The sequence below is a fragment of the Xenopus laevis genome, chromosome 1L (genome assembly GCF_017654675.1).
Source record: "Xenopus laevis strain J_2021 chromosome 1L, Xenopus_laevis_v10.1, whole genome shotgun sequence".
NCBI lineage: Eukaryota > Metazoa > Chordata > Amphibia > Anura > Pipidae > Xenopus > Xenopus laevis.
The window spans coordinates 40570166-40588214 of record NC_054371.1 but is presented as its reverse complement, the minus strand read 5'-3'; the positions used below and the strand labels follow the sequence as shown (position 1 = coordinate 40588214).

Sequence of the window (18049 nt, the reverse complement as noted above, 5' to 3'; positions counted from 1 at the left end):
GGCTTTCTCTCTAAGGTCCCTATCACATTCCCACCAGGGATCTAGATATCATGTATGTTTTTGGATGGAGGGGACCAGAGGCCCAATCAGCCCACATAGAGGCCCAAACAGCTCCCACCAGCCCACTAAATACTGACTTTCTATGGCACCTTATAGCAGCCCCTCTGGCATTTGCCAGAACCCACAGATTACTAGTCCGGGCCCCTGAGGGGACCCACCAAGATGAAACCTACACATACATGGGGACCCTGGCACTCTTTTACAGGGAAACGGGGAACACTCTTATTCTACCTCTTCTGCTGCCACAGAAATTAAAGCACAGAACTTTAATTGGGAGTGTGCAGGGTTTAAATTGCTCATTGTTTAAAGCCACATTTGGGATTATTGATATTCTAATGTCTTGGTTTGTATGTGTCCCTGTGGATTCCCTCAAAACTCAAAGAAACATACAGACAGGTGAATTGGCTCCTGACAATATTGCCAATAGTGTGTGTGTGTGTTGCTGTGATTGGATTCTAAGCTTCACAGGGATAGGGACTCATACGAATGATTTAGAATGTCTAAAGCTGGCCATAGACGCGCAGATATATCCTTATGTCTGACGAACAATCAGACGTTGCCATCTCCCAATTTACCGCTAACCATTCAGATTAAATGAAGTTGTAAAAAGAAGAAATCAGACGATGTTCTGGCCATTAATTGACAGACAGCAATCGTATGGAAGTTATGGCCAACAAATACTAGTGACAGTCTCCCATTGATATAATCAGATAGGCAATACACACAGATATCAGTAGTCAATATAAATCTTTTAACCCATCTGATCGAGCAATCGCCATGATACGAAAAATTATGTGACAGTCGATCTGAAAATCATACAAATCTGTATCTTTGTGTCTATAGTCATGTCACACCATTTCAAGAATCTGCCCCTAACCTTGTGATGTACCTGAGCCATTACATTAGGCCGGGGGCCTGGGCACGCAGCATATTTTGGTGCAAAAATTCATATGGAAGCATTTCCATGCCAAAATTCATCCCCTTTGCCTGAAGCTGGGCCAGAGCAATGACTCCAGGGCAAACACATCACAAAGTAGTAACAGCATGGGGTGGATTCTCAGTATGCATTTACTTACTAGTCAAGTACTCCAGTAGATCTGTGCTAAGTAAATAACAGATAATTACCCATCAATACAAGTGCCATTTTTAAAGACTCCCTCAGCCGCGTAATTGTACCAATAATGCATTCGCATTAACCTTCATATATCTATAGGGTTGCTAGGGTCTAGTTTACCCAAGCAACCAGGCAGCAGTGTGAATAAGAGACTGGAAAATGAATGAGAGACTGGATAGAAAGATTATTATTACAAAAAAGAATAACATTGTTGCCTCGCAGATCAAGTGTTTTGGCTACAGAGATCTCTGACCCCCATTGTAAAGAAGTAAAGCGGCAGAATAGATGGCAAGCAAGTCAATAGTGGTTAAAGAAAAAAAGGCCAATTTAGAACAGGATAACTGGGACATTTCCAGTGAATCAACCTTTTCTTAAATGTATGGATTTCTACATACATGCTGGGAGTTGTAGCTCACCTACAGCTTGGGTGCCATGGGAAATGCAAGGATCTAGAATACAGTAGCTTTCCTAGGAGCTTCCTGGTTACTCCAGTACAGTTTGGATAGATAGATAGATTATATTAGACTAGAGAGATTGTATAGGGCTGCTGTATGAGTGGCACAGTCCTGGAAGGGAATTAATGAACAGACCCAAGTCACATTTCCTCTGTTCCTGTTTATTCAGTACAAGAAAGCGAGCCCTGCGGTGTTGCATGAACAGTTCCTTCCTAGTCGTCTCCTCCAAAAACAAAAAACATAAATGAAGCACTTTCCTGGCTTAATTAACGTGGCTAAAGGTGTATGAATTACACGACAAAATCAAATGATATATTTGAAGCTAAAGGTGCTGTCACACGAGAGCCGTTTGCCTTTGCATCTCCCGCACAAATCCTGGCGGTGGGGCCTCTTGGGGTCGACGTGGCGCAGTTTGACTGGACACATGCATCTCGTCTGCTTGCAGCTCTGCGGGGAAATGTGCAGTCACTCAGTTGTACAGATATTTTTAGTGGTTCAGTCAGCCGCAGTTCTCATCATTTATAGTGGATCTACACTGGCAGCCACTCAGAGGGGTGCCCAGTTCTGCCTCATGTAACTATAGCGACTAACACTAGCCAAACTGTGGGCTTGACAACTCCCAGTACCTGCCTAAAGGTACAAATTGAAGCTGAAGGGCCATAGATTACATTGCCCATTATTCATTGGACTATGGCCTTACTACACACAGCCTTGAGGCTTTGGGGGATGAGAATATGAGAATGGTGGCTCTAGCACATTCTCCTGGCAGGGTGGGCTTCTATATGGGCCCCCCCTCAGCAATGAAGTCCCCCATATGTAATAAAAGGTGCTAAGCTTGCCCAGGAGCAGAAACCCATAGCAGCCAATGAGATGTTTGCTTTTAGCCAGGTGACTGTATATTCCAGCTGCTGATTGGTTGCTATGGGTCACTGCTTCTGGGCAAACAGTGTATTTTATAAGATTGCTGTAGGCCCTCTCTCAAAAACCATCTAAACATATGCTGCTGGGAGTTCTAGTACAACTGTGTTTTTTTAGGGTAGACATAGAAACACACGCAGGGGCCCCTTACCTGACACATGATGTCTTCCACACGGTAGGGATTATAGGATTTCTGGCACGTCCTACAGAACTGCTTGAAGTACACCTGCCATGAGTAACAAGCAGGGGCGTAACTACAGAGGAAGCAGACCCTGCGGCTGCATGGGGGCTCAGTAATACAGGGGCCCCCCGTGAGGCCCTAATTCATATACAGTTAAAATAAATATTGGTAAAACCGGTCAATCTCGACATTTTAGTGGTCTGAAAAATGATTTGCTGTGGGGCCCATTCATTTCTAATTACACCATTGGCAACAAGAGTTAATTAACTAATGGTGTTCAGTCCAACCCCCCCCCCCCCCCAACAGCTTACGGTACCTTATTGGTTCCCTGCACACACCACACGTAGGCGCTCTCCCATCGGATGTTGCAGTCCTTACAGTGATAATAGCCATACTTCTGCTCCAGAAACTGCAACAAACACACCCTTATTAATTATATTGCACAGAAACAGCAGCTGGATCACATATCAAGGATAAACATTATCCACACTGCCCTAGGAGAGACCAAACTTATAATTGGTAGTTATTATGTACATCTGACTGATGGTCTATGGCCTACCCAACGCTCTCACCAAACTTATGGCTGTTGGAAGCCTGTAAACATGTGGCATGGTATAGATTTGAGAGGTAATCAGGAACACAGAGGGTTAATTTTGACGAGGTTCATTCTACTGGGGCTGCTGTGGGGGATGATAACTCAAGAAACCCCACGTATAAGTGCAACAAACACAGTTTCCTCTTGAATAGAGCTCCACCTATAATAACTAGGGATGGGCAAATTTTTTCGCTGCAGAAATGACTCCCATAGAATTGTATGGTGGTGTGCGGAAAAAAAAAAATTTAATGGGCATCTACGACATTTCAACGTGGTGGATTTTTGGCGAAATGAAACGGGTAAAATTCGCCCAAGCCTAATATTTCTGATTATTGCCAATGGTTACCAGACATGGAGCAGACTGTTTCCTTAAAGGAATTGTTGAGTGTAAAAATAAAAACTGTGTACATAGACAGGCTGTGCAAAATAAAAAATGTTTCTAATATAGTTAGTTAGCCGAAAATGTAATGTATAAAGGCTGGAGTGATTTGATGTATAACATGTCAGTCAGACACTACTTCCTGCTTTTCAGCTCTCTTGGTTTACACTGACTGGTTACCCTGGTTACCAGGCAGTAACCAATCAGAGACATGAGGGGGGGGGCCGCATGGGTCATATCTGTTGCTTTCTGAATCTGAGCTGAATGCTGAGGATCAATTGCAAACTCACTGAACAGAAATGTCCCATGTGGCCCCCCTTCAAGTCGCTGACTAACTCAGAGTTATAGAGCTGAAAAGCAGGAAGTTGTATTCTGGCTGTTTTATTAGACATCTGTTCACTCCAGTCTTTATATATTACATTTTTGCCTAACTAACTATATTAGAAACATTTTTTATTTTGAACAGCCTATGTATTTATCCAGTTTTTCATTATACACTGAACTATTCCTTTAAGGCTTTTACACACTGGTGGTTTTACCTGCGCTCCCCTGGGTTGCACTTTCTTCCGTTCAGCCGCAGGGGAGCGCAGGAGTCGATGCACTCAATTATTGTGAAGGGGGCTGTACTCACACCCGAACACAGCTGAAATGCAACATGCCACATTCCACCTGCGTTTGGCACTTACATGTGAACAGCTTGTGCTCAAAGGGGATATTCATCATTATGTAAACTTTTAGTATGTCCTATTCTTAGTACCATTTTAATTGGTCTTTATGATTTATCTCTTATTAATTTTGAATTTAGCTTTATTCCTGCCTCTATTTGTCGACCCCAGCAAAAAAAAAAAAAAAAATATTGCACTGGAAGGCTACAGGTTTTTTTTGTCATTATTATTATCAACATGTATTTTAATAGCGCCAACATATTGTGTAGCACTGCACCATTCATTTGTATTACTCTTCTTTCTGTTCAGGCCCTCTCTTATTTATTTCCCAAACGCTTAATCAAAACACTGCATGGTTGCTAGGGTAAGCCAGGCCCCAGCAACCAGACTGCTGCCGAAATTCAAAATTGGAAAGCTACTGACTGAAAAGATAATCAATTCAAAAACCATAAAACAAAATGAAAACCAATTGCATATAGTCTTAAAATATGAATGTCTACATCATACTCAAAGTAATTTATAGGTAAACCACCCCTTTAATGATTAATATGAGAAGCCCTTAGTTAAGGAACAATGGGGCTGCTTTGCCAGCAACACTGGCTATATTTGCACTGGGGCAACTAGAGTCAACTTAAATTAATAATAAATTCCTAGTTGAATCCACTAAAAAGGGGAAGGGCTCCAAATAAATAGCCTAGCATCTGGATGCTACAGGTTGCCTCTCTATGTTACACTACAGTTCCCAGCACTAGTGTTTGGCATTTGTGGGTTAAGCACTATAGCCCTACAGATATTGCTGAACTACATGACACAACTGAAGGGAACTATACAAACCTGGAACTTTGGCCTTGTCTGATCAGGGGCCACTTCCTCTTGGTCTGCCTTGTCCATCTTAGTCTGCTCCTTGATCTCTCCATCCTCTTGCTTTCCTTCCGGTCTCCCACCTTCTCCTCTGGAGCCTTCGCTTCTCAGCGCCTCAGTCTTCTCTGACAGATTTTCCCCTTTATCCTGAAATGGAGCCAGCCTTCCAGCAGCCACAGGTGAATACACTGCAATAGTCCTGGGGAATCGCACAGTCTTTGTGGGGGAGGCAGGGCTTCCTTGCTCTGGTGGAGATTGTTGTGGCTTTCTTAAGGCCCCAGGCCTCCTTCTGAGTAAAGTTCTGGGCCCCAAGGAGCACTGAACTGATGCATCCTGCCTGGGGTTTACCTGTACCCCCACATCCCTTGTGTTTGCTTTGCGCAGCCTCGGAGTGAGGTTGGGGTTCACCTGAGACAAGATGGCCTTCAGCTGAGCCCTCTGATAGTTATCATAGTAGTCCCCAGTGTCTCCATAACTGGCCAAATAGTTCTTCTGTCTCCAGCTCATCCCTTTATTCTTAGGAGTCATGTACCTATACGAATAAGGATTGTAAGCTGGGTACATGTAGCTATCCATTGCTTCCTCTGAGAAGCTAGCCATAATGTCTGGCTAACAGCAACTCCCAGCTGCCTGCTTAAGTAGGGGCTGGTCTCATTAATAATCAAGGTGTTGCCCCTCATGGACTGAATCTAAGCTTCACTAGGAAGAAAACAGGTATGGGTGTTGGTATTTGGTTCTGTTGGGGTTGGTAACCATACAGTATAAGGAGAAATAATCAAGCAGGGTAAATTAACCTTCATATACTGAGCTGTGACTAATGGGGTAAATTAATATTACCGTAAGCAACTCTGGCTATAGGGCTAAATCAGGGCAATCCAGCCTGTGAATTCTGTAGTTCCCTGTGAGCTGGAATTTGAAAGCCCCACTTTGAATCAATATGCAGCAAACCTACTCGCTGATCATTTCCCACACTTTGTTCTATAGGCTGTGTGAGTACATATGGACAACTTAACTGTCACTGCTACACACAGAGGAGCCTTCACTGCTTTACTATTCCCCTGTAAAAATACTTGTGGAATAGAAAGGACAAAGGGCCCCAGTGATGGTAATTACTCAGACTCATGACTATAATCAATTCCCAAACCCCCCTGAGCCCAAAAATTACAGAGACCATTTGCAAGATAGATTTCTGACGCCTAAAAATGTCTAGGTGAAATCCTAATGTTGTGACATCTTAAAGGGGCAGTTCACCTTCAGGTTAACTTTTTTTATGTTCTAGAATTCTTTTCAACTGATCTACTTTTTAAAACGTTTTTATAGTTTTTTATTTGCCTTCGTCTGACTCTTTACAGCAGCGGACCCCAACCTTTTTCTGCCCCAGGGACTGCTGTTAGGCCCTAAGTTTTTGCAAGCAACATCAAATTCAGGGGCTCCGTGTCAAATTCGGCTCAGCGGCCCAGTTCAAGTATGTCCAGGGCCTGGTAGTGGGCTAGGCGGTTGGGGACCCCTACTCTACAGCATTCAAATGGGGGGGGGTTACAATTTCATTGTTTATTGCTTAACTTTCTATTCAGGCCCTCTCCTATTCATCTTCCAGTCTCTCACTGGAATCCCTGCCTGGTTGCTAGGAAAATGTAGACCCTAGCAACCAGATAGTTACTGAAATTCTGAACTGGATAGCTGCTGAACAAAATAAATAAATTCAATAAATAATTCTAAAAAGAAAATAATAATCAGTTTCAAATAGCCTCATAATATCACTCTCTACATCATACTAAAAGTTATATTGAAAGTGAACAACCCCATTAAAGGGGCCATACACTGGCCAATGCTACAATATCCAGCCAGTCAGGGTTAGGGCAGAATTGATGCATACTGTACAAGTGGTCCTACACAAGCATGTTCTGGCTGGGGAACAGGTCCTAACCTATATATATCCCGATGGTCAGGAAGTATGACAATTAGTCAAATACCAAACTAAATTTTGGCATTATGTTGAACTTGATGTGGATGGTAGTACAAGTAAATTATTTCTTATTCAGAAAGCTACAAACTAAAGGAAGGCCATCTCCCATAGACTCCACTTAAAACAAATAGTTCTGTTTTGATTTCCTTTTTTTCTGTATAATAAAACAGTAGCTTATACTTGATGGTAACTAAGCTGCATGACTCCATATTGGTGGCAAACCAATCCTATTGGGTGTATTTAATGTCCCAAGCATTCCAGATAATAGATCCTGTGCCTTTATAAATTGCCTAGAGCCCAGTGGATGGACCATTTAACTCAGGTACACATCAACAAAGAAAAGTAAGTATTTCCTTGTGTCCTGGTAATTGTGTTCTCCTTAACTTGTATGGGCCCCTGGAGACCATTGCTCTTTATGTGACATCACATGACTGACGCAACCCAGACTACAGAAGCCGGGTCGGACTGGGCTGACCAGATAAACCGAGTTGGTCCCTCTAACCCAGACCCACACCCATCTGAGACCCCGTGCTGCCCCTGATCTCACCTCTGGCGCTATCATGGGTGTAACTAGAAAAAAGTTACACACGCGGGTGTGGGGGAGGGGGTGGCTAAGACTGGGGGCCCAGTGGGGGGTTCAGGGCCGGATTTCTAATTTGTCCACTCCTAGGTCAGTGGGCTTCTCGCCTGCAACTCGCAAGCGCATTTGCTGGAGCAATGGGGATTAGGCATGCAGGCCATTTAAAAAAAATTAAAATGTCGTTGGACAGCATACCACCCCTAAAATGTTGCAGTCCTAGGCCCGGGCCTGTACGGCCTTCCCACAAATCTGGGCCTGGGGGGTTGGGCTGGGGGCCAGGACGGATGGGGACTCCTGTGGAGGAAGCCCTGGTTGGCCTTGGACCCTCAAGATTGACGCTGCACAAAAGGTCTTTTAGGGTAATGTAAAAGTTTGCCCAAGCCTAGTAACCTATAGCAACCAGTCCAATGTGGGCTTTCAAACAGCTGACCAGTAAATGCTAACCGTTGATTGGGTTACGAGACCAGTAGCAAGCTTTTATTACAGCCTGTTTATAATTATAAGGGCTTCCTGTATGGGTATTTTGTATACCTGGGAAAATTCATATAAAGTATACAATTGCATTTCATTTACAAATCTTGCACACAACTCTTTTGGGCTTTTATAATGCTTTTTATTTGCTCTTTATTCAGTATCTGCCCCTTTCCCACAACCCGTGGTTCTGATCATGACAAACAAATCAATCAAAAACAGATAAAAAATGCTACTGGATGCAGAAAACATGCATCAATGACCCATAATACCCCAGAGCAGCACAGCAATGAAATCTATGGCTTTTCCCTTTTTCCATTATGTTAATGTAAAAAACATGAATGCAAATTAAAAAACAACACCCAGTTTGGAGACTCTGTAATAGTGATAATTGTGAACCATTCTGCAGTTATCTGCACTATTTGGTATAATCAATTCTAGCCATAATGTATTTCCAGCATGGGGCCTATTCATTGGCCTCCATGCAGACCTCCCTCTGCCCACACTCAGACTGCTGAGTCCAATAAACCTCAATGTTAATACCTCAGATAAAGTCCCTATAACCACCTTAAAGTGCAATTGTCTGTCCAGGAAAGCATCCAATGATCCATTTTGTGCCTGGTGCCGATGTTTCCATGGGCCTGTAGGAGGGATTTAGAAGCATCTAGGAATTGGGCAGGGTCCAAATAGTTCATAGCAAATAGGACAAAAATAGGACAAAAATAGGAAAGAACATTTGTGAGTATATAAATATAAAGTAAATATTTATAGTACCTTCTCCTTTAACAATAATAGGCAGTCAGTGTCTTAGAGTTTTCACCATAGGAAATGTATTGAAAGTATACACTATGCAAAGTCTGTACGTCTTCCCCTGTGTCTTTGTGGGTTTTTTCCAGATTCGGTTTATTCCCACTATACAAGCAAAACTGACCCTAGTGTGTGGGGGTGAATGATAGGTTGATGCTATATAACTAATATGCTTTTCAGAGTACACCCCCATCTCCCACACTAACTTCACTCACAAAAACAGAATCGGTTTAGATGCAAATAATTCATATAAACATAATTTATGAAGTCCAATGTCTACTATGTCAGTGTCGTCTTCTTCCAGGTCCCTCTGTACAAATCAATGAAGATATTTGGCACAGTTCATGTGAATTCGCTAATACATTATTGCAGGGATAATCAACCTACAGCCCACCAAAACTACATTTCCCAGCAGCTCACATTAGCTGCTGCAGTGGGCAGTGGGCAGCAGGCTAACAATTCCAACACTATGGTGTTAACAACTGTCACTCACCAACATGTTTAGAAACTACTTTGGTTTCTGCTCTAGTTCCATATTAATAGAACTCGCTTCTCCTGATTCTACTGCCCCATATGACATTTCAGGGGGTTCCTCTTCCTTAAGTCTTTTGAAGGAAATGTCGGTATCGTCATCCAGAGATTCTGTCTTATGTAGAACTTCTTTCCTGTAAAGTTTGTAGACTAAGACGTAGATCCCGGCTTCCGAGGCCTGGAATAAGGCATAGAGCAATGGGAACATGTACATGCTGCCAATGAGGTGGGGTGGGAAGGCCAACTTCAGCAGAGCTGTACATAGTTGCACATTCTGGCATCCGGTTTCCAGAGACACTGTTCTTCTGCCCTTTGGGCACAGGCCAAATAAAGTAGCCAGGCCATATCCCAATCCATAGCCTATAAGTGGCATCATCAGGGCAACAATATACACTGAGGGTGGGATTGTAGCCAGCAGCTGAGGTCCGAGCATTGCTCCAGTGAGAATGAAGAGGATGACTAAGGTCACTAGCAGAGACCAGAGGGAAACCTAAAAACAAATGAAGGGGAAAATAAAGTGAACCCCAGTTCATAAACCCTGGATGGAACGCAAGTGCCCATATGATTTGGTTAACATTCGTTCTGGCCTTGGGTTTTCTTTGTGTGTGTTTGTAGTTTTTAAACAATTTGCCATTCTATTCTGACTTTAAACTAAATCTTAAAATGTTATGTGTATACTATGGTCATGGTGTCCCTGCCGACTTGATCCCAGGCCGTGGTATTATAGTTCTGATCATCTAATAAATATATATGGATACCTAGCAGTTGAAAACTTTGTGAGGAGGCTAAGCCTCCTCGAATCTTCATCATTCTCTGCTTATGAATTGCTGGTTATTAAAGGATAGCGCCAATCAATGGAAACAGAGAATATTTACGAGAGTGCCATACAGAGGTAGAGGGGATCAGAACAAGAGAGCGGCGGTAATATCAATCTTTCAGGTTTAGTATTTTTTTGTGTGCCTGAGAGCTATCAATCAGGCTAATTGGGTCTCCATTCTAACTGCCAAAACAAATAAAACACAAATCCCTAAAAATCCAGGTCAGCTCTCGACTGAGGGAATTCTGCATCTTGATATTTTTAAGGAGAATTTTTATTGAAGTGGAAATACGTGGTGGGCATAGCAAACACCACTGTGCCATCAGCCTTAGAGTTCTGGATCTTCCCTCTTACCTTCAGTAGAATATCTGCAATCCTGCCGTAGCGGTAACGTATGGCGACCCCCAGACCAATAGGCAGGAGAGTACTGCAGAGCATGAGGGTCACTGCGCCCAGAGGCAAAAACTGCACCAGAGTGGTGTTGATCCACGGGCGACTGTAAAACCACAGGCAGAGGGGCATCAGCAGAAGGGCTAATAGAGTGGATGATATGGTCATGATGATACTGCAATGAGAAACAGAGTGATGTATAACACATTTAAAAGCCTCATTTAGTCCATAGTTTTTCTAAAACAGATGAAGTCCATTTTTACCCCAAAATACTAATCCAATGAGTCCATGGATCAACCCCATTGGCATTTTCCTTAATATTAATAACCTTGTATATTTTCATCATCTATAAATGCATCCAACACTTTCTATCCACTGCATCTGCCAGTGTAAGTTATCCAAGGATGGCACAGGGCTTAAAGGAGATCTAAACCTTAAATATGAATATGGCTAAAAATGCCATATTTTATATACTGAACTTATTGCACCAGTCTAAAGTTTCAGCTTGTCAATAGCAGCAATGATCCAGGACTTCAAACTTGTCACAAGGGGTCACCATCTTGGAAAGTGTCTGTGACACTCACATGCTCAGTAGGCTCTGAGCAGCTGTTGAGAAGCTAAGCTTAGGGCTCGTCACTAATTATCCAGCAGAAAATGAGGTTTGTCTGTAATATAAGCTGATGCTACAGGGCTGATTATTAAATTTTGATGCTAACTGTACAGGTTTCTGTGCTGCCATGTAGTAATTATCTGTATTAATTACTAATCAGCCTTATATTGTGACATTTCTATTCTATGTGTACTGTATGTTGTGAGTGGGTCCCTAAGCTCAGTAAGTGACAGCAGCACAGAGCATGTGCAGTGATTCAGCAGAAAAGAAGATGGGGAGCTACTGGGGCATCTTTGGAGACACTGATCTTTACTGCTAAAGGGCTATGGTTGCTTTGGGCTGGTACCGAAGCCCAAAACATAATGGGGGTTATGTAATAAAAGGCACTGTTTGCCCCGGAGCAGTAAGACATAGCAACCATTTCCATTTTACAACGTGTTTATTATTTTTCATAAACAAGTCAATAATGAAGCAGCACATAAACAAAATTCCCATAGCAACCAATCAGAAGGTATAATTTACTGGTCACCTGTTTAAAAGCAAAGATCCTATTGGTTGCTATGGGTTTCTGCTCCTGGGCAAACTTGTTATCTTTTATTACATATGGGGGAATGTGAGCCTACTTCTTTAGTTAAGCTTTAGTTCTCCTTTAATCCAGAAACACCGCTTCTTTCTATTGCAAGGCATGGTCTGCCAGTGCACCTTGTAAATGGGTACATCAAAAGATCTGGAGCAACAGTATTTGTCCATCATCCAGGTATGAGCAATTCTGCACAAGCTGCTCATTCTGATACCTTGATGGTTGATCAATTTATGTCCATCTCAAATATAACTGATTTGCTCCGTGTACTTATAGATCTGATAACCCTATAAGCTAATTGGCTTTGTTCCTAGAGAAGCTTCCATTAATCCAGAGAAAATAGGCACAAGCCCAGCTCTGTCCTATGATATATATATATATATATATATATATATATATATATATATATATATATATATATATATATATGTATATATCTCTATATATATATATATATATTCTCATTTACATAGGACAATATATAATATTCTCATGGTAATATTTACTTTTTTATGGCTATGTAATGAATGTGTCTCATTAATGAATGAGTGAATGTCTCTTCCTCTGCTTTCATGTCTGACTGGTGGTTTTTTAATCAATTTCCTGTGGGGTTCTTCCAGTAATGTTACAATAGGATGGCAGGAGCAGCTTCCTGGTTTTTTTTTCTGATTGTGACAACAGTAAAAAAAGGAAATTGGATTCTGATAAGAAACTGCAAATATATACAATATCTTTTTGTGAATGGAAGAGATTTGGAGATTATGGTGTTATTTGCATTTCCAACTAATTATGAATGTAGCAAGCCGTACAGTTCAGCCCTATCATAAGGGAATATTATATGTAACATCTGTGTGTATACAAAATATATAATCTTTTCATGTAGCTGTGACATTTTCCCCAAGCTCAAATATATCCTGAGCAGACCTAGTGATTATCTGCAGATAGGAATTCTGCGATTGTGTTGCCATTGGTAAATCATTGGTGTTGCTCTATCCACATTCACATGAATGAATGTCATATATACAGTACAACAGACAGCTATTTAGTGCAGGGGGTGCAGCTGAGCAGTTAGTGATGGCCTCAATATATCATACATACATATTACATGCAAATACAGGTCATGGACCTGTTATCCAGAATGCTCTGGACCTGGGGTTTTCCAGATAATTGGTCCTTCCGTAATTTGAATATCCATACATTAAATCTACTAAAAAGTAATCTATAGCTTAATAAAACCCGTAAAATATGTTGATTTTGCTTCCAATCAGGATTAATTATATCTTGGGATCAAGTACAAGGTACTGAGAAAAAGGAAATCATAAAAAAAAAAAAAGTGAATTATTTGTTAAAATGGAGTCTATCGGAGACTGGCATCCTGTAATTCAGTGCTTTCTGGATAATGGGTTTTCCGGATAATTCATCCTATACAGGTATGGGATCCGTTATCCGGAAACTCGTTATCCAAAAAGCTGCTACGGAATCTCCCATAGACTCCATTTTATCTAAATAATCCAAATTTTGAAAAAATATTTCCTTTTTTCCATGCAATAATAAAACAATACCTTGTACTTCAAACTAAGAGATAATTAAGCCTTATTGGAGGCAAAACCAGCCTATTGGGTTTATTTAATGTTTACATGATTTTTTAGTAGACTTAAGGTATGAAGATCTAAATTACAGAAAGATCCATTATCCAGAAACCCCCAGATCCTGAGCATTCTGGATAACAGGTCCCATACCTGTACCAGTACTGAATGACGCAGACAGTAATGAAATCGCTACTTATAATGTAACTCTCTCTGCCTATATTTGGGCTCCCAGCACAATCGTATTGGTGTAAATCAGTGTCATTGTGAGGATTCGATCCATCTATGAATTATAACATGGGAGGGCGAAAATGACTCATTGGCTTAGTAAGAATAATGAACTACTGTGTTTGCAGGATCGGACACCCTCCCCTTTATTTGAGTGATGATTTTTCTTGAAAATACACAAACACCCACACCCAACTGGCATTGCCGAACTTGTCAATATATGACGTCAAACTGTGAAATCTTATTTATGGATTATATGTAGGATGGACCGTGCATCAATTTAATGTAAAGTCAAAGCTTTCTTTGCTCTCTGGGTCCATGTACTACATTTTATTTGTACCCTAAAATCATGTGCAACGTTCATCATCGTATCATCATCATTCCCACTTTGTCAGGGAGCAAATATGTGCCAGTTATTAGCACAGAATGAATTTTATGGCACAAAAATGTGGTGCTTTGCAACTGGAGCAAAGGATATATATGCTGCACTGTGAGGGGAAAACTGTAAACTGCAGACTTTTTTTGCACTTAGACCCATTAGTATCTGAGCACCGTTGACTCAAATTAGTTATGCACAATTAACTTAAACAGGAGAGCCTGATATCTTAATGACCCAGTTAGCTATACACTTGTACTGACAAATGGCAGATCCCACCAATAAATGTTCTGTGTATTGGAAAATTAATTCTGTTACTAGGTTTATATTTTTAGTTGTAATGGCATGTTCAACTCTACCTTTAAATTCAGTGACTATAAAGAATATACTGATATGGAAATTCATTTCAAGATTTATATATATTTATACAGTACGTTTCATACGTTTTTGCAAAGCTTAATAATAATAAAATTAATAATAATACTGGAACCCTGCTAGGCTCTTATCATTCTATAAGAGATACGATGTTGTCACTAGCAAGGGCTGGGTTTTTTTTCCCACAAAGGATTTGTATCGCTCAGTAAGGGAACAAAGTAGAGTCAAAAATATCCACAGGGATGATGCTCTATAGTCTGAGCTCAGTACAGGGGAGGATGCTCTATAGTCTGGCTCAATACAGAGAAAGATGACCTATAATCTGGCTTTATTACAGGGAATAATGCTCTATATTCTGGACTCAATACAGGGAAGGATGCTCTATACTAGTCTGGACTTAATATGGGGGAGGATGCTCTATAGCAGAGGTCCCCAACCTTTTTCACCCGTGAGCAACATTCAGATGTAAAAAGAGTTGGGGAGCAACACAAGCATGAAAAATGTTCCTGGGTATTGCCAAATAAGGGCTGTGATAGGCTATTGGTAGCCCATATGTGGACTGGCAGCCTACAAGAGGCCCTGTTTGGCCATAGACCTGGTTTTTATGAAAGTAAAACTTGCCTCCAAGCCTGGCTTTGAGACCAACGTGAGCAACATCAAAGCGGTTGGAGAGCAACATGTTGCTCATGAGGTACTGGATGGGGATCACTGCTCTATAGTCTGGCTCAATACAGGGAAGGATGGTCTATAATCTGGGCTCAATACAGGGAAGGATGGTCTATAATCTGGGCTCAATACAGGGAAGAATGACCTATAATCTGGGCTCAATACAAGGAAGAATGACCTATAACCTGGGCTCAATACAGGAAAAGATGCTCTTTAGTCTGGACCCAATACAGGGAAGGATGCTCTATAGTCTGGATTTAACACAGGGAAGGATGATCTTTAGTCTGGACCCAATACAGGGAAGGATGCTCTATAGTCTGGATTTAACACAGGGAAGGATGAACTTTAGTCTGGATTTAATACGGGAAGGATGCTCTATAGTCTGGACTTAATACAGGGAAGTACACTCCATTGTCTGGACTTAATACAGGGAAGGATGGTCTATAACCTGGGCTCAATACAGGGAATGATGCTCTATATTCTGGACTCAGTACAGAGAATGTCCTATAGTCTGGACTTAATACAGGGGGAGGATGCTCTATAGTCTGGCTCAATACAGGGAAGGATGATCTATTCTGGCACAATACAGGGGAGGATGCTTTATATTCTGGTTCAGTACAGGAAAGGATGACCTATTGTCTGCCTTCAGTGTATTCATTACAAGTTTTTAAATGAATGGTTGAGTCAGAGGCAATAATATATGTGCTATGTTCCAAATATTATGCATGCCATCAACTCCTTGACTTTGTATGACTAGTAAAGCCCAATATATTCACAAAAGGCATTTTTGTAGAACTAGTAGCATCCTGTTTAGGGGAACTGGTGTTCTGATCACTGGAGCAGTACACTATCAGGAGTGACTGACTGCACTGAAAGTTGATAGTGTTCAAAAACCAATTCTTATTTCAGATACGGGATCTGTTCTATAAAATGGGGCTTTACAGACAAGGAGGTCTTCCATTTACACATAAATCTACTGCAATACATTCAAACTTTAAAAAAAATATATTTTTATTACATCTGATTCTGATCCTGAGAAACTTTCCTCCAAATATAAGGCATTGTTTTGTTATTACAGGGAAAATATTCTATGGGAAATGTTGCTGCAGGATTTGAGAGCATTCTGCATAGCAGGACTCAACCTCTGACTGAAAGCGTCTATTTACAGCTCTTTATTACTGTAGTAATCATATCCAAGATATTTACCATGTGTGGCAGGTGCCGAAGCCGAACCCTTGTAACCAAATGTTCTCACCATGAAGCCACACAATATCTCTGAATGTTTAATTCCCAGATGTTTGTAGCTTGATATTGGGTGTCTTGGGTGGGACCATTGCAAGAATAGTTTATTTAAAGAAAAACTGCTATTTTACATATTCCTTAATTAATTGGAGTTTTCTAAGAGATTTTGTTTTCGAATTTCCCTTCTTCCCTTGCAGACCAACAATTGGTCGGACTACCCTTTAGCTGGTAATGAGATACATATCAGTCAGTAATCAAGCTAAAGGTCAAAGATTATGTCAGACAACAAATAAGTAAATATTATTAATTTGTATAATAAAGTTAATATTCTAACAAAAAGATATCTGGCCATCCAGCTGTCCTTGACTTACAACTCTCAGGATCCCTCTGCTGCCATCAGCCCTGGGAGTTGTAGTTCAAGTATTGTGGTGCTGGGAGACCCTCCAGATTTATCCTTGGAAAACTCATAGCTAACTTGTCCAATAAACAGCCAGTAGACATAAGTATAATACAGTGGTGCCTGGCCCAAAGCTTTACCTGTGGCTTTTCTAAGCACATATAATACCCCAAGATCTGCCTTTGCCTATTTCCTTTAGTGGGTAAAGTTCTAATAGGTACCTGAGGTTCATATCTCCATTCACCAGAAGGGACATGATGTTAGAGAGGTTTCCTCCAGGGCAGCATCCACAGAGCAGGACTGCGATGGCCGCTACTTCATCGAGGGAGAAGATGAGAGCCAAGAGGAAGGCCACCAAGGGCATGAGGACAAACTGGCTGATCAAGGCAATAAGTACCCCGATGGGTCTTCTCAAATGATCCCCAATTTGACTGATCTCCACTGTACAGCCCAGTCCCAGCATAGTCACACACAGTGCCACGCCAACAAATACGCTGAGACCATGGTTCAATGGGCTATCCCAGAAAGGAACTGCTGTAGACAGGGGCAGCTCTGTAGGACTCTTCATCGCTTCTTGTAGTAACACAGCTATGGTGCTGAAATGATCCCATTGGTCCCAAGCAGTAACTTTATCATCCGTCTGCAGAGAACCTTGAGTAAAATTATCTTCCAGGCCCCCATAAGTAGAATTTGTTATCACATCCAATTGAGCTGCACTTGAGTTTTCCATCCCTACTGTCTATCAGCTGCTATTTTGATAAACTCTACTTGTCTGTGAATGAACTGCTACTGAGGAGGAGGAGGAGAGGCAGGCAGTCCCTATCTCATCCTCAGGCAGCAGCCAGACAGTAATCAGGGAGCCAGAAGCCAAGGTATAGCTCACCCTCCTACTATCACATCCCCTGCAGCCGCTCACATCAGCCTCCTCACCACACCCCTAGCCACCACCAGCACACCCCTAGCCCATTCCATTTTCTCTTTCCATCTAGCTCTCTTGCTTTATACCCAGCGTGCTGGTGCCATATGTGTATGTGACTTACGAGTCTCTTTGTAATAAAAAAAAAGAAAAAAATACCTCCTGCTTTAAATAAGCAAGGATAATAAAAGGAGCTGGATCTGTATGAAAGCACTCATCCAGCCTTCATGTGCCTGAATATCATCATGAAAATCCTCAGTGATTTTTAATATACGAAATGGGA

The 18049-nt window shown here is 41.5% G+C and overlaps 2 protein-coding genes across 2 annotated transcripts; both read right to left on the bottom strand.

Moving 5' to 3' along the window:
* Positions 1-1774: 1774 nt before the first annotated feature.
* zar1.L (zygote arrest 1 L homeolog) lies at positions 1775-5904 on the bottom strand. Its single transcript, XM_018229714.2, has 4 exons — positions 5202-5904; positions 3045-3137; positions 2699-2773; positions 1775-2076 (listed from the first exon to the last, which is right to left on the bottom strand). The coding sequence occupies exons 1-4, from the start codon at positions 5826-5828 to the stop codon at positions 1933-1935; spliced, it is 939 nt and encodes a 312-aa protein (XP_018085203.1). The 5' UTR covers positions 5829-5904; the 3' UTR covers positions 1775-1932.
* Positions 5905-8365: 2461 nt separating this feature from the next.
* slc10a4.L (solute carrier family 10 member 4 L homeolog) lies at positions 8366-17795 on the bottom strand. The gene is made up of 3 exons (XM_018229702.2): positions 17072-17795; positions 10755-10965; positions 8366-10073 (listed from the first exon to the last, which is right to left on the bottom strand). Exons 1-3 carry the CDS (start codon positions 17578-17580, stop codon positions 9561-9563), a joined length of 1233 nt encoding a protein of 410 aa, XP_018085191.1. The 5' UTR covers positions 17581-17795; the 3' UTR covers positions 8366-9560.
* Between the last annotated feature and the right edge of the window lie 254 nt (positions 17796-18049).

Bases quoted from the DNA above. Each gene is read 5' to 3' on its own strand.
- zar1.L (XM_018229714.2), bottom strand. From the start codon at position 5,828: ATGGCTAGCTTCTCAGAGGAAGCAATGGATAGCTACATGTACCCAGCT. The intron at 3,138-5,201 runs GTTTGTATAGTT...TGTTTGTTGCAG, and splicing joins AGACAAGGCCAAAGTTCCAG to TTTCTGGAGCAGAAGTATGG. The intron at 2,077-2,698 runs GTAAGGGGCCCC...ATTTCCCCGCAG, and splicing joins TGGAAGACATCATGTGTCAG to AGCTGCAAGCAGACGAGATG.
- slc10a4.L (XM_018229702.2), bottom strand. From the start codon at position 17,580: ATGGAAAACTCAAGTGCAGCTCAATTGGATGTGATAACAAATTCTACT. The intron at 10,966-17,071 runs GTACCTATTAGA...TTCTCATTGCAG, and splicing joins AATGGAGATATGAACCTCAG to TATCATCATGACCATATCAT. The intron at 10,074-10,754 runs GTAAGAGGGAAG...ATTTGTTTTTAG, and splicing joins TTGCAGATATTCTACTGAAG to GTTTCCCTCTGGTCTCTGCT.